Source organism: Dasypus novemcinctus, chromosome 12, assembly GCF_030445035.2.
Source record: "Dasypus novemcinctus isolate mDasNov1 chromosome 12, mDasNov1.1.hap2, whole genome shotgun sequence".
Lineage (NCBI taxonomy): Eukaryota > Metazoa > Chordata > Mammalia > Cingulata > Dasypodidae > Dasypus > Dasypus novemcinctus.
The window spans coordinates 9,080,891-9,104,473 of record NC_080684.1 but is presented as its reverse complement, the minus strand read 5'-3'; the positions used below and the strand labels follow the sequence as shown (position 1 = coordinate 9,104,473).

The 23,583-nt window shown below is 38.8% G+C and overlaps 1 protein-coding gene across 14 annotated transcripts in view; it reads right to left on the bottom strand.

The window, feature by feature from the left end:
• Positions 1 to 8,268: 8,268 nt before the first annotated feature.
• The window catches only part of CNTN1 (contactin 1), a 417,723-nt gene continuing 402,408 nt past the window's right edge, over positions 8,269 to 23,583 (bottom strand). For all 14 annotated transcript variants that reach the window (XM_004461145.2, XM_004461143.2, XM_058307813.1 and 11 more), the window contains one exon: positions 8,269 to 10,753. In XM_004461145.2, coding sequence (XP_004461202.2) covers positions 10,677 to 10,753 — 77 coding nt within the window. In that variant the 3' untranslated portion in view covers positions 8,269 to 10,676. The remainder of the gene's footprint in view (positions 10,754 to 23,583) is intronic.

The following is a 23,583-nucleotide window of genomic DNA, read 5'->3' as shown; positions in this document are numbered from 1 at the left end:
ATCTGGAATTTTCCCTATCTTAGCACTGAACATACTTGATTATACTTCTTTAATATACTTGCTGATCAAGAGCAATAATTTTGATAAGGAGATAAGTGGGATACACAGTCTCCTTTTGTGGCCTAGCAATTTTACTCTAGGGCATAATTATAAGTTGAGTTTTGCACAAGTAGGTTTACTTAAGTTTATGCATAATATGCATAGAGAAGATTGTACAAGTCCTAAGTGTATAGCTTAGTGAATTTTCACAAAGTGCAGTCACCATCTGGATCGGGAAAAACCTTTATCTCAGGAGTCTCCTTATCCTCTCTGCCAGTCATTGCCTTCACTTATCTTCTTCAATATAAGTCTTAGCCACAAAAACCTGTTTTCTCCAATTCTGGAATCTTTTTTTTTTTTTTTTTACTTTTTTTTTAATCTTTTTTTTAAAGATACATAGATCACACAAAATGTTACATTACAAAATATAAGATGTTCCCATATACCCCACTCCCCACACACCCCACTCCTCCCACACTGACAACTTCTTTCATTAGTGTGGCACATTCATTGCATTTGATGAGTACATTTTGGAGCACTGCTGCATAGCATGGATTATAGTTTACATTGTGGCTTACAATCTCTCCCAGTCCACTCAGTGGGTTATGGCAGGATATATAATATCCTGCATCTGTCTCTGCAATATCATTCAGGACAACTCCAAGTCCTGAAAATGCCCCCATATCACACCTCTTTTTCCCTCTCCCTGCCTTCAGGAACACAATTCTGGAATCTTTTTAAAAAAGAAATCTTGCAGCATATACTCTTTTGTATCTGGCTTTGTAATTGAACATAATGTATGTGAGATTCATCCTTGCTGTGTGTGGCATAAGTTGTTCATACTAATTATTGCATAATATTACATTCCATAAAAATACCATAGTATATTTATATAAGCTACTGTTGGTGAAGACTTGGGTTGATTCCCATTTTGAGTTACTCTGAACAGCGCTATCATAAATACTATGGTAGTTGGTGCACATCTGCATACATTTTTCTATCAAATGTACTCTCTCACAGGGAATGCATATATTCAAGTTTTCTATAAGGTGTCAGAATGTTTTGCTATGAATAGGTGACTTAAAAGGAAAGTGCAAATAAAGAGATGCTCAGCGTTTTTAGTAATCAGAGAAAATGTAAATTAAAACTCTTTACCTGCAACCGGATTGGCTAAACTTTTTATCTATATAATGTCAAATTCAAATGGAGAAATGGAAATCCTAAGGTGTTGGTAGAAATGAAAACTAGAGTCTCCCCTTTCAAATAAGAGTAATTTTACTTTTCTCATCTCCATATCCCCAACACCAAGAAGAGTAATTTGTTGAATGAATAGGTAAGAATTAAGCAATATTTGATATACATATATACTATATACCCCAGTAATTCAATAAACAAATATGTATCCCAGGAGAATTTTCACAGAGATGCATAAAGAGGCAAGTAAAAGGATGTTTGTTTAAAATTGTCTCTACTGGGGAGATTTCAAAACAGGATGGAAAGGCAGGAATGAAATGCAAAAAAAAAGTAATCAGAGGAATGAACTTGACCTAATTAGAGCAACCTGGATAGAGCAGATAAAATCATGATAATTAAAAGGGCTAAGAAATGGAATAATATGTAAGCATAAAATAATGAATGAAAATAAGGCCCAAATATAGTAATGCTAATTATTGCTCATATGTAAACAATATGTAAACAAAACGAAAATGACGACTCAAAGGGGTGAGCATTAAATATTCAATTCCAACAGTGGAAGCGCAGTGGGATGTGGAATGAGAGTCGAATGGAGAAATACATCTTAAAAAGATAAATAATAAATATGAGGCATTGTGCCTAGACAGTGAAGTTAGTGCCTGCCATGGATTGTCGAGTATTACTGATCATGTCAATCTCACCCCGTGCTTCAGGGGAACAAACATTTAGAAATGAAGTCTTACAAAAACAATTAATACTCAGAGAAGCAGGAACTGGCTACGCCGTGAGGGAACAAGTGTGGCTAAATTTCTTCTGCTTCATTGAATGGATCCCCCACCCAGACCTATAAATACCACATTGGCAAACACTATTGTCTTATATAAAAGGGCTCTCATAGTATTATAATATGTGCAATAAGTTTATTATTAATCAAGAAATACAAAAATATATTTATAGCAAATGTGCTCAACATTAGAAATCTAAAAATCCACTCAATATACATGTAGTGAAACTTACTTAGAACTTGCAAAGCCTTATATTGTTCTGTGAAGATGAAAAGAAACTATTCATTCAGATGGAACACTGTGAGCTGTTAACTTTCTAATAAATGTAAAGGTAAACATCATTTCCCTTGGCAGCCTGGCTCAGCCTTAGATCATCCCTGTGATACCAGCCATTTAAGCTGGAGTCCTCAGTGAACCAAACAAACGCCACTCATCACCCAAACTAAACATTATTCTTACCTTTTTTATTCCAGGTTTGGTCTCAGATGCTTGATGTATCCACAAGAGCTGTTAAATCTAATTTCATCATTCCTAGTGAATGCATCTTATTATTACTTTTTTTACTTTTTAACATCTCTAAAAATGAGATGCATCTTCTTCAGTTTCTCTCAGCTAGAGGCAACAATGACAGAGCTGCCATTGCCAGCACATACACGGCCTTGGCCATAGCTATTCCTATTATCACTGCTTCAATACAGTTATGAGTATTATACGTGTCGAGTTTTATTCCTTTTATGCAGATCAGACAACTTCATTTGCTTAAAGCGCTTGCCAATAAATCATTTAAGTCATTATCGTGCGATAATTGTATTAGTTATCTATTACTGCACAGCACATTACTCAAACACTTCATGGTTTAAAACAACAACTAGTTATGGCCTGCCACAGTTGCTGTGGGTCATGAATCTGGGTGCGGTTTGGCTGGGGAGTCTTCTCAGGGTCTTGCACAAGGTTGCGATCCCACTGTCAGGCAGGGCTGCGGTCGCTGGACGCTGGCCTGGAGCTGGAGGGCATGCTCGCTAGATGGCTCCCTCACCTGGCTCCTGGCAGGAGGTCTCGCTTCTTCACCGGGTGGGGTCTCTGCAGAGATGCACAGCATGGCAGCTGGATTCTCACAGAGCCATTCATCCAAAAGAGAGAGAGAGTTACCAAGATGGAAATTACATTGGTTTTTAAGAGTTAGTTCCCAAAGTCATACACCATCACTTCCACTTTATTCTATTCACTACAAGTATGTCATTAAATCAAATGCATGCCTATGGGGAGGATAATTAGGCTCAATCTTTTGGAAGGAAGGCTATCGGAGAATCTGTGGGTATGTTTTTAAGATGACTACAATAACTTTCTGGTAACACCTGGTAAGATTGAGAAAGTTCAGGCAGATTGGGCATCAGTGACTTGGAAGAGATAGTGGAGCATTCTTTTAAGAAATACTGAAAGTGGATGTGGCTCAAGCAGTTGGGCACCTGCCTATCACGTGGGAGGCCCCGGGTTTGGTTCTTGGTGCATCTTGAAGAAGACGAGCAAGACAGCGAGCTGACGCCACGAGATGATGCAACAAGATGACACAAGGTGATGGCTCAAGTGATTGGGTGCCTCCTTCCCATGAGGGAGGTCCTAGGTTCATTCCCAGTGCTTCCTAAAAGAGGACAAGCAGACACAGAGTGCACACAATGAACAGACACAGAGAGCAGACAGTGAATGCAAACAACAAGGCCGGGGAGAAGTAAATAAATGAAATACATCCTAAAAAAAAAAGAAATAATACATCAATGCATCACCAATATCCCTGACATCACAGAGGATGATATCGTGCGGCAAAACACAAAGTTTAAAAATTTAGAAGATTCCTATTATAAATGTGACAAATTTTTAGGACTATCTTACACAATTTATTTTGGGTATAGTTTCCTTCTTTGAGTATTCATAAGAATAACAAGTGATAAAAATCTGTGTTTAAAGAAATGTCTATTTCAATAAGTACAAAAATACTGTGTGATAAGCAAGGGTTATAGTTTAATTGGGAGCTCTTCTCCTTTCTTAATGGTAAAACTGATGGCCTCTTAGATTCAATGGAATGTTATGTCTGTGTGAGATTGCAACAATTCTTTAACACTCCCTACATCCACACCCTTTGTAATATTAAAGTGGTGATCCACATGAGTGGGTGATCTGCCCTGCCCCTTGGCTCTGGATTTATAACATGCGTTGATTTGGTCAACAGGATGTTAGCAGACACGAGGAAAGCAAAGGCTTGAAAGAATGCTTGCATGTTTCCACTTGCTTTCTTGCACCTCTGTCATTTTCGTAAGAACATGCCAGGACGAGTCTGCTGGAGGATGAGAAAAAGTGGAGCAGAGCCAAGTTACTCCAAAAGTCCCAACTGCAGGTAGCCTCAACCAGCCCCTAGGCAGGTGACTCACAAACAATGAAGAAGCTCAGTTCAGATGGACAAAGCCACCTCCTGAATCAGATACATGAACAATAAATATTTATTGTCATATGCCATGGAGATTTTGGTTGTGTTTCTGTAGCATTTTTGTTGTTGTTGCAATAAATGACTAATACAGTTCACTTAAAATTGCTTGTGTGTTTTCAACACTTAATATGATATGCCCTTTTCCTGTGGTTAATTAGAATGATAATCTATGTGGCTAAGTTTTTCCAATGAGTTTCTGAAGTCCCTTGGAAACTTTCACTATAGCTAGAAATACATATCATTCTTTTTTTAGAAAGAAAGAAAACAGTGTAGATGGGACCTTGGTTTCCCTCCATCCCTCATCTTTGTGAATAGTGTGAATTCAAAACGAAGTAAAAAGAGGGCTTTGGTGCCAATGGGCTGTTAGTCCCATTCTTTTACTTTCTGAAACTGTATTCAATCCAGCTAACTCAGCTATACCGGACAGAAGTGGACCTGACTTAAAGTTGACTGTAAATGCCAACCTATATCTAAGTATAAACACGTAGTTTGGTAACCACCTAAAGTTAAGAATTTTAGAAGTTCTAAAAGCTAGATTGCATACATTCACTGAAAAGAAATGATTGCACAGGAAATGTAAGATTCATAGAGAATCTACTATGTGTCAGGCACATTAACTCTTTCAACTAAATTCTCATAGAAATTTAGGAGGAATAAGTAGAAGGGAGTTTTTGCCAGTCCAACACTCTCCTTCAGTTCATAGTACCTGATATTCCCTTGGGAAGGCCATCTGACCTCCAGGTCCTATGGTCCAGGTGAGAAATACCTTCAGCATTCATGATTCCTGCTCCAGGTTTCCCAGGGTGATAGCCTACTCGAGAATGAATCCCCTGCCCAGAGAGAAGAATCAACAAATGGAGACAGTTCCCTGAGAACATTATTACTTAAGCACTTTATCCAGTCCATCTTGTGAATCCCATTATTTGAGCCAGTAATTCTTACCTTTCCTTAAGCTAATTTTAGTAGTGTCTGTTACTTGCAACTGAAATAATTTTGAGTGAATGGATATTGTTATTCCGATTTTATAGAGGAGGAAGCTGAGCTTCAATGTTGCATTAGTTTCAGAGTCTCATAGGTGGTAACAGGTAGAGCTAGAATAGCAACACATGTCTGTCCAGTTCCTATGGTCTTTTTATAACTGAATTTAAAAAAATGTTTTTAAAAATGTATGTACAATAGAACTCACCCTTTTTGGTGCACAGTTTTAAGTTCTGACAAATACACAGAGTTGAGTTTACACTCCAGTTCCATCACGGCCTGAGTTCCCTCATGTTGTTCCTTCCAAACCCTTCTCTTACTCCAAACCCTGGCTATCACTGAACTTTTCTCTGAACCTAGTTTTACCTTTTTCAGAATGTCATATAAATGATGCAAGTGACCTTTTGAATCTTTTTTTAACTTAACATAATGTGTTTAAGATTCACCAATAATGTTGACTACTATCAACACAACTGCAGTCTAACATGTTTACAGTAGCAGCATTTCAATTAGTGCAAGTGGACAGTAAACAGATTTTGAAAAGAGGAAAGAAGAAGAAGGTATCAAGGTATTTGGCATTGCTTTCAAGGCATCCAGTGAAGCAAAGATCCTGAATGGGGAGATAGGACAGATGAAGATCAAGTTTCTTCACTTCACAGTGTAGCCTCTGGATAAGCCTGACTGAATTCTAGAGCCAAATTGGAAATAATGATATATATTACTCCAAGTATCAAGTTTATTTCTACGAACTCAAAAGTGAGACCTGTTTTTGAATATAATAAACAAGGTAGAAATCTAATACTGACCTCAAATCATTAAAAATTACCATGTTTCTAATCCGAAAAACTAAATGTTGCACGGAGTTGCATACTTTTCACCAATATTTTTATTAGCAATCTCCAGAAATTAGACAGGAAAATAAGTATTAAAATATAACTTTCCAAGTAACATGAAGGAAAAAAAAGAAAGACAAAAAGAAAAAATAAAGAAAATCCACATTCCTTTCGAGAAGAAATATTCTGAGGTGCCTTTTCAGGCTGCTTCTTGTGTTTTAAATGTAAACACATAAGGGAATATTTTTATTAGATCAAAAAAATGTATTGGCTCTTGATATTTAAGACATAGAACCAAAAGATAAGAATGGTCATAAGCAAATCAGCATTTTAGACAAGACAAGGCAAAGGATATTTTCCTAAGAAATAATTAAATTACGCATAAATGATGTTGGAACATATTGTTGATTTATCTAAAAATATCAGTTCATCTAGCAGATAGTCATCATGAAAATCTATGATTCCCAAACCTGGCTACCTATGAGGATCTCCTGAGCAACCTCAATACATACATGTTCCTGTATCACACCCTACAGATTGTGATTTTTCATTTTTTATTTTTCTCTCTATTTTTTTAATGTTACATTAAAAAAATATAAGAGGTCCCCACAAACCCACCGCCCCCCTCACCCCACTCCTCCCACATCAACAGCCTCTTTCATCATCGTGACACATTCACTACATTTGGTGAATATATTTTGGAGCACTGCTGCCCCACATGGATAATGCTTTACATTGTAGTTTACACTCTCCCCCAGTCCACCCAGTGGGCCATGGCAGGACACACAACGTCCAGCATCTGTCCCTGCAGTACCACTCAAGATAATTCCAAGTCCTGAAAATGCCCCCACATCATATCTCTTCTTCCTTCTTGCTACCCTCAGCAGCTACTGTGGCCACTTTCTCCACATCAATATTACAATTTCTTCCATTACTAATCAAAATAGTTCCATAGTAGAATATCAGTAAGTCCTCTCTAATCCATATTTTATTCCTCCATCCTGTGGAGCCTGGGATGGTTATGTCCACTCCACCTCTATATCAAGAGGGGGCATAGAGTCCACATGGATGATGGATGCAATTCTCCTACTTGCAGTTGTAGGCACTCTTGGCTCCGGTGTGGTGGTTGACCTTCTTCACCTCCCTGTTAGCTGGCTGGGGTAAGTTCAATGAACCAGAGGGTAGGAGTTGCAAGTCTGCTGAGGCCCAGGGCCTGGATGTCATATGGACAGTTCTGATTTGGTAAGTCTGGACTGGGACCCAGGGAATCCACTGTAGTTTTTCAAATGCTCCAGGCAAACCTGCTGGGCAATCACGTTTGAGAACCTCTAATGTAGAAAACACTCTCTAAGAAAGAAGCTTTGACTTCCAGAAGCTGGGGTCAAGCCAGGATCTAACACCAAAAGCAAAATAATAGAAACAGGAGTAAACTAATACCCAGGGTAAAGAAATGGCAGCAGGGCTTCAAAGGGGCCCCAGGGTGAAGCAGGCTACATGAAACTAGAAGGAAGGTCAGAATGCAATTGCAAAATCGCAGTCAGAACACAGAGGAAAAGGTAAGTCAGAGCAAAGGAAGAGCTGGGATTCAGAGTTCTGGGAACAGCCTGGCTCAGTACTTAAGAGTATGCTTTTCCCACAACAGTTACTTGCCTGAAGATTCATGCCTTATTTGTGTCTTACTTCATTGACGTATCATCTCATTCAGGGTTAGTCTCATTTTCTCAGCACCTAGCACCTTGCATTACCGTCTGGACAGAGGTATTCACTGATCATCCTAACAGGTGATCTAATTTCAAGGGAATAATGCCTGTACGTGTATGTAAGTACTCTTTTTTTGTAGAACCCCTCGAACACTGAATTGTAGCTTAACAAGTAATATTTATAGCATTCTATTGAATTTACAATGAAACTCTTTCAAATATGAATTTAAACTGTAGGTAAATTGAAAGGACAGGTGCTCTTTCTTGGGTAACAGTAATACATTTATTTCTTTATAATTTTTTCATTCATAAAAAGGACAAAGCACAGGCCTATACTACTCCATTGAAAAAATGATAAAAAATAACTAAAAAATCAATTTAATATTCATCAGTATCAAATAAAACTACTATCACCTTTCCTGAAATACAAAAAAACAACAGATGTGTCTATATCTCTATAAAGTTTAATTAAGAATCTTGGGTCTTAAAGCAGATGATACATTAGTTAGGTTGACAACAGCTAAAACTGATAGTCCCAGTCAAATTTGTACAATTGTACAAGGAAATGAAAAGCTTGAGTTAGTATATGAGTGGTTTTAATCTACTTTATCTCTGTCATAAATTTAAAATTAAACAAACAACCTCCAAGGTCTGTTTTCTTTTACCTTTCAGAAACATTTCATGCAAAATCTAACCAGTTTTGCTCTTTATTACCATACATTAGAAAAAAAGGCAAGCATGCAATTGGCAAAAGATTTAGTTATTGTTGATTATATAAAAATTCCCAACATGGGTCACATTGCAAAAGGAAAACCCCAAAGTGTAACAATGAAAACACAAACATTTGTACCGAAGGCTTACAGAATAGTCATTTCTCTTAAGTATGAAGACATTTTGTGTTTTTTTTCCCCAAATAATTAAATATTTTATGAAAACTGGTAATGACTTAAGACTGTTGACATACTTTCAATGGGAAATCATCCATTTCACTTATTTTAAAAAGTTTCATTTTATAACAAAGAATTAAAGGTAAACTAATGAAATATTTATTGATATTTTTCATAATGAAGACTCTAAACATTTACACATAGATATATCATACAAAAATTATACAAATTAAAGAAGGGGGGTAAAGTAGTAATATATCTATTCTTGCTTCCTGTAAATATTTTTTTTTTATGAACCTATAAGGTATCCTTTCTAAAAAGATAAACTCTATCTCTAATTAGCTAGCAAGGTTGTGCTAATAAAATAGGATTATACCTCTCGAAGCATCAGACATTGCACTGTTTCATGAGCCAGCTAACCCTTTATTACTCAATTTCGTTCGCATACACACTCAAGACACATTTCCACGCATGCCATGGAGAATAAAGAAATGTGCGTCTTCCTTTTCACAATTTATGACACCCCAGAGCACTAACGCTTGGGAGACACCATCATACAGATGCATCATTTGTCTCCCCCTGGCCTTCTAATTTTGCATACTCTTCAAAGTACCATTGGCAACATATCGATTTGGTATTTTTAGCCAGTTTTCAGTATTGCATTATAACGGGAAATGAGCTTAAAACTAAATTTTAAAAAATAAGGGATACTCTAGTTTTTTCAACCTACAGGTGATTTCTTGACCCTACACCTTCATTAAAGAAAGATTAAATTTAGGAGTGAAACACAAAAACAAAGACATTAGAATATTATTGGGTAATTCTGATACTCAGTTCACTACCATCTGCTTACACCTGTCAGGACTGTCACATGTCAGAAAAAAACAGACGCACTCTACTTTTTAGAATTCATCATTCTACATAAGAATAAAAACTGTGATATGATGATACTCTATATAAAGAACTGTGGTTTTTGATGTGAAATTGATGATAAAACATAAAATAACTTCAGAGTAGTTTTACTTTATACAAAAGTAAAAAAGAAAACACTCCATATGCTCTGTTGACTTTACTTTTAAAAATGAACTTAAAGGTGTCACAGCTTATGAAACCACATAATAGAGAATGATTTACTTTGAAAATAAGAATACTGATAATGAATTCTAGAATTTGGTTTTCAATGTTCTAAATCTTTCAAATCATCCAGTAAAATGATTTGGCAATAAGGTTTACTGTCAAAATGTATCAGTTATACTTCTCTGAAAAAGTGAAACTCAGAAAGTCATGAATGATAGGGGCCGTTCAAAACTATGTGGGACCCACGACAGCGAGGATAGTACAAGAGACTGAATTACTCTTACATTTACCACATACAATCAACATTTCAACCTCTATTATAGTTCACAACTTGTTATTAAATTTCAAGCACCTGTGTATGGTGATTTTTTTTTTTTACCTTCACTCTACAGCCTATAGTATTGAATTGAACACTGTAACTTGTTCCATTGGTTTAAATCATGCAACGGTCACAGAATCAGGTTAAGTGGTTTATAAGGCATATTGGAACGAGTTAAAAATCATTTTATATCCATGTGAAAGTTTATTCTTTTGGATGAAGGAGTTCCTGAATGCCTGTCATAACGTGTGGTGGAAATCAGCTGGGTAGTTCGTTGAAGAATTCTTTTGGCTTAGGACGGAGCCACAGGAGTTGGAAGGAACAGCAATCCTCACAGGGGTGCAGTGTCCTCTGAGCCGGGCTGGGAAGAGCAGCTGCCACGCCTTCAGAATCCCAAGCAGACCAAGACGCCCAGGACGGGCAGCAGGAAGCCGAGGAGACTTGGTGAGAGGGTGGCTGCACCTACAAGCCAACCACAGGGGCGCACGTTATTTCACTGACAGCCATCTGCTCTGGGGAATGGCAGACTGTGTAACCCCGAAGACTAAATGCTTCGTTTTTAAGAGCCAGCATCCCTGATTTTTTAAGGGTCTTAAAGAAAAACAAAAATACCCCCTCAAGGATTTTGTGAGTGAGAGCACATGGGCTGTTTATCCAGCATGTTCACATAAATGACTTAAGATCACAAATGTTCATGCTGCCCCTGTAGTAGAGCCATCCCAAGCTCCTACCAGAAGGCAGTCAAGAAACAAATATAAAGGAGTAAAAAACCATATGTAAGCTTTTAAAACATAAAAATATAAAAGGGATTCCACAGAAGTACTAATTATGTTTCCAGGGATGGTGACATCATAGGTGTAGTGAATAGATCTTGCATTGTTTCCTATCCCAGTGGCTTTAAGACAACAAGGTACTTATACAAAATGATTTCACAAATGTATTCTTTTCTTTTTTTTTTTTTTTTTTTCCGAGACATACTGGGGATTGAACCCAGAATCTTGTACATGGAAGGCAGGCACTCAACCACTGAGCTACATCTACTCCCAGTAATGCATTTTGTATTTTGGTAAGTTTTATGATACCTTCTATTTATATTTTTTTACCCAAAGAACAATTGCCCTGATCAATTATGCTATGAATTAAAAGTGAAAACAACACTATATGGACTTATATATTTTATATCCTGGGTGCCACCGAAAAGGACTATTTTTTGGCCAATTAAGTTAATGGGTCCAGGTATTACCCAAAGTGGAATTCTTGAAAAAGGGCTAAAAAGTGGGGCTGTGAAGGCATCCCCTTCTCTTCTATTTCACCTCCCTATTAGGCAGTATCTTCAATGAACCCACTCATGGGATGATGAAGGGTCAAATGATACAGCCAACAGCTTGCAAATATAATAGAATTCTGTTCGTTTTTAGAAGTTCAATCTCTAAATTTGAAGCCTTAAATCATTATGATTTATCATATTTAAAAGTATCTAAAACAGCCCTTTCTTTGGAAACAGCCCAGTTTCATTTTCGGAAGACTCAGGGCATTTCTTTAGAGCCACTGATTCTTAAAAGCACACTGACGTTACTGCAGGTGGAAGATTATCATGTCTCTCTGCCTGCCTGCATTCCACCATCGCCCTGTTAGCAGCGTTTGGGGCAGCCTGGAAAACATGTGCAGGAAAGCACTCATGTGATGCAGGTAAAGTGGTTTTTAGAAGTGAGCAGGGCAGCAAGGGCCCAAGTGAAGGCAGAGCAGTGAAAGCAATAGAGAAGCTCGAGCAGCTGCTCATTGGCCCCTTCATGTAGATGCTGCGTGACAACACTAATAAGGACTAAAATAGCTTCGTTTACTGTACTACAGCTAGAGACCGACACCACGTTAGCCGTTTACACCCACAGTGACATGCACACAACAGCCTATGACGAAAGCTCATTGTCTCCATTTCATAGAGGACGTCATTCCCCTACAGGTGAAATACCCTGCCCACGGCCAGTAGAGGGCAGAGCCAGGATTTGAGCTAAGATTTGTTGGGCTTGAAAGCCATGATTTTCTACCTCCTTGCCATTTTCTGTAGACTACTTTAGAAATGGACTGGTTCTAGTAATCCATAATATGCCAAGGCAAAGACACAGAAGGAAAATAAAGGTCATATAGAAAAGCACAGGCTACCGCCTAAGCTGTTTCAAAGAGACCCTTGTATTCTAGAAGTTTTTCTGTCTTTCTACACAGATATTTTATTCTGATAAAACGACCAGTAACAAACCTCAACCGCACAGTAGAACATTGGTTTCCAAAGTCTGACCTAATTTAAGTGCTCAGTTCTGAATACCTTGTTTGTCTGAGAATGACTGCTGGAGCCCTGCGATGCTCTCTCTTGGACCACGAATTACATCAGTGATGGGTACACGTTCGTGTACTTGCCTGAATCTGTGGGTTGGCGCAGTCCAAACTGTGGCCGCAGAAAGAAGTTTAGCCATGTAGGAAAGCCATTTTGAAGTTTTAGTGTTAGGATGCAAACCAAATACAATTTCATAATTTGTGGCTTCCATGTCAGGATATCTGATTTATTTAAAATAAACTCTTCATGTTTATGTGTGTTCTAGTTAATTTCTCTAATGGGTCAAGCTTATGTAATTGTGGTCTTCATCTTCAATTCTCTTCCACATTCCAAGGACAAATTAGAGACCTGACTGAAATACTATTTCAAGTCATTTTAAATGTGGGATGCATATATTCTTGAAGGGTTTTTCAATTTATACTGGTTTTCTACCTAACAAATGTATATCATAATACTGCTAGCAAGTATAATTTCAGTGCTTCTATGGTTTATGGCAAACGTGTATTTTGCTTTTCACAAAACTGTTCAATATCAAATATGAACAAATCATCAATCCTGCGAATCATTTTTCTCTATCAGAGGACATGTAAAACCAATTTATATTATTACGGCTCTTCCACTGGTTTTCCTAGATTTTTTTTTTAACCTACTTTCCCTACACATACTTCCTTCAGGGAGGATTCCTGCTACAGTGACATACATGCTGAGATCAGAAATTTCAATTACAAACCAAGTAGGATTTAGTCTCTGCAGGATTTACGATAGGGAGAGAACCACTCTACTCAATTTTTAATGCAAATATCTTTTCTGATACTTAAGTTTGGATACCACAGTCCAATCCAAGTTGGTATGATATGATAATACTTAGAATTTGCCTCATGTTCATGTTCACAACTGTTATCATCTCTAGATTGTGAACAACTTCATGACTGGGACTATCTCCAAATCCTATTTTTACCTGTGTTGACTAATACCACACCTGCATAGAGGAGGATTCAGCCCGTAATGATAAATAATTGGGCAATACTTGCAGTTGTAGGCCCTGATCCTTGTTCTGATTATAGAGCACAGGTGGGAGAGGAAACTAATGGGGTGGGGCCATGGAGACAGTATAAGGAAGGAGACAGTGCAAGGAAACCAGCGTGACCTGCAGTGGAAGCCTTGACACTTCCCTTCATTTTATATTCCCTTTATGGCACTGCCGCTCTAATTCTTAAGATCTGGTACAAGGAAGGGCCTCCCATGAAAGCTTCACCTCGGGAAATAGATTTCTCTTATTAGTGATAGGCTATTTAAAAACCCACATTGAAATGCATGCGTTTTACTGCTTAGTCCAGAGGTCCTCCAACTTTTCTTGGTAGGGCATTATTTTTGATGCTTCCAAAGTCCCTCTAATTGGCCCTGGGTACAGGGAAGAAAGTGTTTTGATAAGGAGGTTGCTTCTGGACTGCCTAAAGGCAGGCCTAATGCACGTTGTGTGTGTGAGAGTTTTATTTGTTGACTCTGATTACAGTACCCGACTGTGTAATCAAACACTAAGTGCTGTTGCCAAGGTATTTTGCAGATGTGGTTAACATCTACAATTGCTGGACTTTAAAAGAGTGTACCCTCAGCAATATGGTGGGCCTCACCCAAATGGTGAAGATGTGAAAAGCAAAACTGAGGATTCCTGGAGAAGGAAATATTCGGCTTAAAACCTGTAGCATCAACCCCTGCCTGAGTTTCCCGCCCCCGCAATAGATTTTCAACTTGCCAGCCCTCACAGTGGTGTGAGCCAATGCCTTGTAATACATCTCTTACTACATATTCCATATTTAAGAACCCTGACTGAGCCATTATTTCAGGTGGACATCAATGGATGTGCTCTGAAAAGTGTTGCGTTGGATACAAACCCTCCGGGAAGAGAAGCAGTAGTAACCAGTGCTCACGGTGGAGACGGGAACGGCGATTCTGGATGGTTTGGAGAACTAAAGGAGTAAACGCCGGCCTGGGACTGGAAGAGTGGACCTCAGCCCACACTGGAAAGGAATAAACCAGCCTGGCCTCTCCTCGGGCTGGCTGGACACCAGCTATCGAGTTAACAGGAGACACTACAAGGTCAAAGAGCTGCTGTAAAATGCCAAAAGGACCCCCTCTTTGAGGGACTATTTTCTCTCAATTGTTTCCTTACCAGGGATGCTCCCAGACCCACTTCCTCTTGCCAAGTACTACTGGGGATACCCAGTTGCCAAACTGTCCTTGCCTCATGCAGCCCCTAGCATGAGTTAATCCTCGTTCGAATTATGTATCCCAGAAAAAAACATGTTCTAAATCTTAATCTATTCTGGTGGGTGTAGACCCATTGCACATAGGATCTCTTAGAGATGTTACTTCAGTTAAGGTGTGGCCCATCTGAATCAGTTTGGGCTTTAATCTGGATTACTGGATTCCTTTATAAACACAGTGAAATTCTGGCACAGAAAGAAACAGCCATGGAAAGAAGCTGTAAGTCAAGAGGGCCTGGAGGAGAAAGGAGAAGCCGTCACCATGTGCAGTGGCATGTGGCAGAGAGGCCGAGGGTCAAGGTCCTTCAGTGACCAGTCCCAGGACACCACAGTCTTCAGAAAAAGCATGGCCTCACTGACACCTTGGTTTTGGATTCTCTCACCTCAAAACCATGAGCCAGTACATTCTCACTGTTTAAGACAAGCCACTGTGCGGTATTTGTTTCAGCAGCTGGGAAACTAAAACACCAGTTCAGAGATAGCAACTAACTCAGAGCTGAGTTCTATTTCTCTTACACACCCTCACAATTCTTCAGCAGGAACCCAAACCTTACAAAACCTGTCTCCCTCGACTGCAGAATGGCATTCCATGGTTGCTCTGGGGATACTCCTGTATTAGCCAGCCAAAGGGGTGCTGATGCAAAATACCAGAAATATGTTGGTTTTTATAAAGGGTATTTATTGGGGTAGGAGCTTACAGATAACAGCCATAAGGCTTAAGTTACTTCCCTCACCAAAGTCTATTTCCATGTATTGGAGCAAGGTGGCTGCCGATGTCTGTGAGGGTTCAGGCTTCCTGGGTTCCTTCCTTCCTCAGGTTTCTTTTTCCTGGGCTCAGAGTGTCTCTCTTCCTGGGGCTTGCTTCTGTTTCCTTTGTAAGCTTACTTCCTGGGGCTTCAGCATCAAACTCCAATATCAAACCACACCCCCAACTCTGTCCTTTGCCATGGCTTTTATCTATGAGTGCCCATCCACCAAAGGTTGGGGACTGAATGCCTTACTGGCACAAGAGGTACCTGATTACTTAATCAAATAAACCTCTGAATCCAATATAATCTAATATGCCCAGAGGAAAAGACCAGTTTACAAATATAATCCAATATTTCTTTTTGGAATTCATCAATAATATCAAACTGCTGCACGCCATGCTCTGAATTCTAAAAAGACATTATAATATTAAAAAAAACCTAAAATCAATTACATGCAAGTACTAAATCATATCACAATCAATTTAAAGAAATACAATTTGTCTTGGGGCAAAGTCCTGTCTGTTATAGACCTCTGAAACTTACAAAACAATTCATCTACTTCCAGTACACAAATGGACAAACGATAAACATTTTCATTACATAAGGAGAAATTGGGAGGGAAACATGAGTCACGGTTTCTCTATAGTTCAGAAGACCTGCAGGGAATCCTCTGTTCAGTTCCAAAGTCTGGGAGTCGTTCTTAGAAGATGGTTTCTTCTCCTTCGGGCCTTAGGAGAACACACCCTTTCCACATGTTTGCCCAATGGCCATTTTCTTGGTTCTGCCCTCATCAAGCATCTGGGTGTTGACCAAACTCCAGACCTCTCCCTCCAAGTGTGTTGGGGTGATTGTCACACCTTACCCAATCTTTGGGATAGAGTCTTAACCCCCTTGTAAAGGAATGTGAGCACAACATTCCCCCTAACCTTCTGCATATAGGTGCAACCCTCTCAGAGCAAGAGGTTGACCACCTAGCCTTCCTGAACCTTTGGAAGACAGGTCCACCCCTCTCAGACTGGTGGGCTGCTGACCTTAACTACCCTAATCTTTGGAGAATGTGCTCTACCCTTTCTGCACCCTGGGGCAGCAAAATTCTCCCAGAACATCGGGCAGGAACATACACCCTATTCAACTGCTGGTGGAAATTCGTCTTCTCTCTACACATGGGTAGGGTTCTTCTCTTGGCCCAACATAATGTTCTAATTCCAGATCTCTCCTTCCATGGTTTTCTTCTTGAAGTTGTTACCCCTTCAATCTCTCCTTTCCATGTCCCTTTTGTTCCAGGCTGACAGTGGTTTTGTTCACACAGCTCTCTCAAAAAGTCTGTTGGTTTAGCATGTAGGAAGCAGGGGTCCAAGGCATCAAACAGTAAGACTTTCCACAAGTCTTTCCACGATAACTGTGTCTTCAATCCTGATTTACAAGTTCCAAGTTTAGTTAAGTCCTCTAATGGGGCACTTTCATCTGGGAACTTGATTTCCAGAGGCTTGGAATTTCCAGAATTAGTTTCTGTTTTCTTTGTGCCTGATAGTTCAGTCCTCAGTATCTCTCTCTCATCTAGAATTCTGCTATAAACTGCAAGCAGAAGCCAAGCCACATTCTCTGGGTTTACTTTGGAAATTTCTTCAGCTAAATGCCCAGGCTCACCATTTTCAAATTCTGCCTGCCATAAAACACTAGGAATTAACTTTGCTAAGTTCTCTGAAACTTTAAAAGACAGATTGCCTTTCTTCCAGTTTCCAATAATAGTGTCATCATTGACTTCTAAAGCATCATAAAAAGTCTCTTTAGCATCCATATTGCTATAGATGTCTCTTCAAAGCACTGTAGGTCTTTTCTTCCAAGCATCTCACAATTCCTTCAAAAAATACCCCTTACCCCTTTGTAAAATTGTTCCAGCATTTCGGAATTGCAAAAGCACTTCCCCACTCCTCGGTACCAAATTCTGTATTAGTCAGCCAAATGCTGATGCAAAATACCAGAAATTGGTTGGATTTTATAAAGGGTATTTATTTGGGGTAGGAGCTTACAGATACCAGGCCATAACATATGTTACTTCCCTCATCAAAGTCTATTTCCACGTGTTGGAGAGAGGTGGATGCCGATATCTGCGAGGGTTCAGGCTTCCAGGGTTCCTTCCTTCCTCAGGCTTCTTTTTCCTGCGCTCAGCATTTCTCTCTTCCTGGGGCTTACTTCTGTTTCTTTTGTGAATTTACTTCCCGGGGCTCCAGCTTAAGGCTTCAGCATCAAACTCCAACATCAAACCCCCCCCCCAACTCTGTCCTTTGCCATGCCTTTTATCTATGAGTCCCCACATACCAAGGGATCGAGACTCAACACCCGACTAAATCCAATATAATCTAACATGCCCAGAGGAAGATCAATTTACAAACATAATCCAATGTTTTTGAAATTCATCAATAATATCAAATAATATCAAACTGCTATGACTCCCTTGCTGCATTGAGTCCATAGCTGTGATTTTGTCAGAGGACAGAGTTATGCTTGGCTTTTGGCTGATTAGGCTTGAACAGAACAAACAGACAAATAAGAGGATAAATAACCATGATTTCACTTGTCCTTTTAGGAACCTGTAAGTGTATCAGCTAAGGGCAGAAACTCTGGAGACAGGCAAAGCAGAGTCCAAATTTTGGCTATGCCTCCTATTGACTGGGTAATCTTGAACATGTTCCTTAATCTTTTAAACCTTAGGTCTATCGACTATAAAAAGGAGTTAACAATATATCTCATCGCTTTATTGTGAGAAACGAGAAAACATCTAGCAATGGTTTATACATAACATACATATTTCAGCAACACTCCTGTTCTTCAGAAAATCCCCTGTGGAAGCCCATGACTTAGGGTGAGCAGAGAGAGTTCTGGAGGCAGGAGTCCAGCAGGGTTTTGCCTTCTGCATCTCCCACTGGCAGCTCTATGCCCTGCTGCCATACACGATGGGGCTTTGCAGCACAGCTGATCAATTTGAAACCAGCTGCTTTATGTAAAGCACTTCAGAAAATGCCTGGCTCGTCAAAAACTCCAAGTTCATGGCAGCAATTTATATTACACTTAAGGATGCCTGACTCTTGCCCTAGACCTGCAGCATATATTTTGAAGACTACTTGGATTTAAAAAAATGCCAAACAATAACATAAAACAGGTGGCCCTTCTACACAACTTACACGTGAGACCCACGAGCTCCCTAGTCACATACGGGGTCTTGTTAGATCACACACTATTCCTTCACCCTGGAATGTCCCTGGACAATTTTTACTCTCCTGTAATAGTCTAAGTCGAGAGTGACCTCCTCCTTCAGGATCTTACAACCATACTTCTACCATTACATACAGTGAAACATGTACCTGTTCAGGGCTCTACTCTGAGAGCACGGGCAACAAGCTTTTCTATTTTTAGTCCCAAAGTAAGGGCGCTAAGTGTGGGTGCATACTTCTGGTATTCAATAAACATATACTGAAACTCACTGAATAAATTCTTCCCTTGAGTCCCCAACTTTTACTAACAGCTGTTTGCTAACCTGTTTCAAAACAGGCTGATGTGTCCTCATAGGTGCCGTTCTCTATTTCTGGAATGCAATTTCTCCTATTGTTCACCAAAGGCTTAGTCTAGTTTTAAAACTCTTCTCATCCATTCCTGTTCAGGGAAACCTTTTCTGACACTTCTTCATTTAAGAATTATCAGCCCTTTCTCTGTACAATTGTATCTTATACACATTTCTATAACTGCTTGTTTTCTGCTCAATCAACAGATTTAATTCCATGAGGGAAGAAACTGTGCTAGCTGCATATTTGAGTTCCTTTTGTCTAGCCTAGAAACTAACAAAGGGAAGTCTCTCTTATTTTGTCAAAGAGCATGTCAGAAGTATAACAATTTGTCCACCACTTTAGGAAAGTGTGTTTTGCAATAACTGCTTTCCTAACTTACTCACAACTTCTCTAACTTGCCTTCCTCATCTTTTCCCAACTTCTCTAACTTGCCTGCCTCATCTTTTCCCATATTTCCAACTTCTTGAGGCTAATCAAGATAAGTTAGTGATTTAATTAGCTACTGAAGACTTAAAATATTTCAGTATCAGTGATTTTTATCAGCAACGATTGAGATCCACTCAAGATCTGTAAGACTAGAAGCTACCTTTTATTTTTAATGTGTTCATTGTGGTATACAGATATATACAATTATATTTGCTCTAAGATCTGGAATTTTAGCAGTAATGATGATCACACAAAAAAATAATTCCAGTTAAAAAACTTACAAAGCTACAGGGGCTGAGTTTAGACAAAGTCAGCATTTCTGACCTTATTTATTTGTGGATTAAGGTATGGTAGGAGTATGCCATTTTACTAAGTCAGTTAATCATAAGAATTTCATTTGAAAAACATGTCGAGTGGTAGTTAAGAACTTTGTTGTTGAAGTTAACATGACCAGTTAGGAATTCTAGGTTTAACTTTTATAAACTGTGTATTTTTCAGTAAATTATTTAATTGTGTCTCAGTTTCCCTATTGCATTATGAGGATTAGGTGATAAAATTAATGGTAATAAGTTTCTTAAATTTTGTGGCAGAATTTTATAAGCTAGTGAAAACAAATGTCAAAGTAGGTTGAAGAATGTAAAGAAATAGACCTATTTCTCACTTGAAGAAACTGCAATCTGACTTAATTTGTGGATGAGTATTCTGACAAAGGAAATTTTAAAATATTCACACAGTCCCCAATTTTCTCACAGCACTTAATATTAGGTCAATGGGAAGCTATTGAAGCCAAAACAGATACTTTAAAATTTAAGTCATGACCACTGGGATTTTACAAATTGTCTGAGACAAAACAAGAATAAAATTATTGGTTGATTCATTTTTGGAATTTTTGTCATATCTATTGCTTCTTCCTTGCACATTTTCTCATTATGATCTCCACCCCCCCTCCCCCAACTCCAAGGTTCTCATCCATTCTTCATCTTTCCTTAACTTTATGAACATTGGAGTTTTAGAAACAGAGTTGAGGCATAAAATTTACAAATTTACAAGGTAGAGAAGTTTTACTTGCCTGGAAATTGGCACGGAATTTGCAATACAACTCCTGTAATTCAGTAAAGTTAATGTTAAAATTTGTTAGGCCATAAAGGAAATAAATGGTCCTAAAATAAGTGGTTATTTTAATAAATGGTCTAGTGCTCATTAAGATTTATAGGAGGTGTCTCTGTACATCACAGACGGGCAAACTATTTGGGTTTGCTTCAAGTAGATCTCTTGGGGACAATGCTAAGACATTTCAATTTTAAGTCAATTATTATACGCTTTCTCTTTTTTCCTTTGACAAATATTGTCATAGATATTTCCCCCAATGGCCTTAAAACTCTCTGGAAAAGAAAACAAAAATCAGAAAATAAAATAGATTGGATCTTTGAGATACTGCAGAACTTTTCTACAGGTAATGTGGGTTAGTGTTGGTTTGTTTTGTTTTTGCCTTAGGGTATCTATTTTACTAGGGTGCCCGTGTCTTTTGCTTGGTTATTTTGCTTGTGATGATTTTATCTCCTTATGCATCTTTAAGATAGAAAAACAGTGGGCATGTGGAGAAGAACAAGGACCACTTAAGACCTACCTCCAGTTCTATCATTAGCTAGTTGTGTAACTTGGGTAAAAGAGAATATTTGGGATCTAGACATGGCTCTGATGCTGGTATGATCTTTGTTTTTTTTTTTTAATTTTTCAAGGACATGGATTTTCCTTCTGTAAAATAATTGGGTTCAGTGGTATAAATCTTAAGGATCCTGCTAGGGCCAGGAGTCTATGATTCTAAGCAAACCATAATGTCTTTAAGAATATCGAGCACTGAGCCATGAAATTTGCAAACACATTTGTTATATTTCTCCTTTTTTATGATAATTAGAGTTGATATTAGTTTACAAATATACATTAAAAACTTGATTCTGTAAGTGCTAGTGGCTTCGGTGGGTTTTTCCAACCCAGTGAAACCCCTTAATCTTGCTGCTCCTAGTTGTTTGGCAATTATAAACCCATATGCCAAGCAGAATGGTTTGGTTTTGTTTTTTCTTGGCGAGGTACATGATTTGCTGGCAGATTATCCTGGCAGTTGCAGTCATTCCTTACTGTTGACTCTGGCCCCTTCCTTGTCCTTGAAGCCAGGATGCTTTACCTCCTTGAGAAGGAAAGGGCATCTCTCAGAGAGTGATGACCAGTTATTTGCTGGAAAATTTTAAAGTGACTTCTCATTGCCTCCAGGCCAACAACCAAGCACAATGCTCAAAAACCATAATTGTGATATTTTGGGGCAGAATGAGATTATAATGAGCGAATGAAAGGTGAAGTTTTCACAAGGGCATGAGATTGAGAGCGAGGCAGAATTCTATTTAAATACTTTTGACTCTCACGTATTTGTGTAAGCTCTCACAAGTACTTAACCTCAGAACCTCTATTTCCTTATCTGTAAAATGAGGAGCATAATATTTACCTAGTAGGGTGTTTGTGAAGATTAAATGATAAAACTCATGCTACAAAGTACATATTAAAAACCACCCCGAACTTCTAAGACTCAATTATAAGATATAGCATGTATATTTTTAAAAATTTAACAAGTACTTGGCATCTGGTAAGAATACTTAGTGTGGCTGTGAGCTAGAGGAGACCTCAAATTCTGGGTCCTGTCCTGTAGAATCTACAACACACATGGAATGGATTCCAGGGGCTTCCCCTCCCCCCCCCCGCCCCCCAAATTATACAAAATCCTTAAGAAATAAAATTCAAGTTTTTAATCTGTGATTTGTTCATAAACAACTGAGCCAGCTTTTTAATATAATCTTTACACTTGGCTTGGAAATAGCTGTTTGACAGAACATTCTTACATGGATAGACCTGGCCCTGTGGAATATATCAGCTATCACCAGGATTCGTTTTTCCCAACCTGGATTAAATCTGAAGTGAACGGGGTTTCAGACCCACTTTCTCTTTTGCCCAGTTCATAAAAACAAGTATGAAATTATTCCCTCCTCTACTTCTTCCCCACCTTCTCCCAATAAACTTTGCACACAAGTAGAGACAGAGCGAAAGCTCCAGGATTTGTGTGTTCCTCCGTATCTCGGCTAATGGTTCTTCTTTTAGGCTCAGCTTGAAGGACCAGTTGAGCACACCCACGACTAAGACTTTCCAGACATTTTCAGGAGATAAGGGCACATTGCCTGCTGAGTTTCCCTGCAGATGAAGGAGGTCTGACCACTGCACCTCCTCTCCCTCTCCTCCCACACACACCTGCACTTGCTGCTTCTATTACTTCGCCTCTTTCTTCTTTTGAAAGCCCAGCTGGTGTTTGGGAGAATTGAAAACTCTCATAGAGGATCTCTTTTGTGCAGGTAACCTTAAGATTTTAAGAGAGGTGAAATAATTTTGGGAGACATTTGCATGTACATTTCTGATACCGCTATTTGTGGAAGAAATCATTTCCCAGTTCTAGAAAAGGATATTAAGTTTGCTTAGAACACAGCCTCGTCAGGAAGATGAAAACTATAAGAATGACAGAGAAAGGGCTCTGTCAGTGCTGTGAGCCCCAAAGTGGGAGTTTTACCTTGCTGCTACAAGGGACTTTAATTAGCAGCAGTCATTCAAGTGACTGGCCTGTCTGGGGTTGCTTCTCATTTGCCTTGCCTCGTTTTATCAATGTGTAGATGAAGATGAATCCCAAATGTTAATTTTACCTCAGCTTTTCTTTGTGAAATAAAATCTTCACCTAACGAAGACAAAAATGACATTTTTGTCAATATTCAGAGAATGAAGATATGAGAACACCTAGAAGGATATTTCTTCATAATTACTTTCTTCGTTTTTAAGGTTTTGGGGAATCTGGCCCAGAACATGCCATTGGTAAGCAGGTGGTGAAGGGACTGCTTATATTTTTATCATTTATCATTTACTCTGTCCAGGT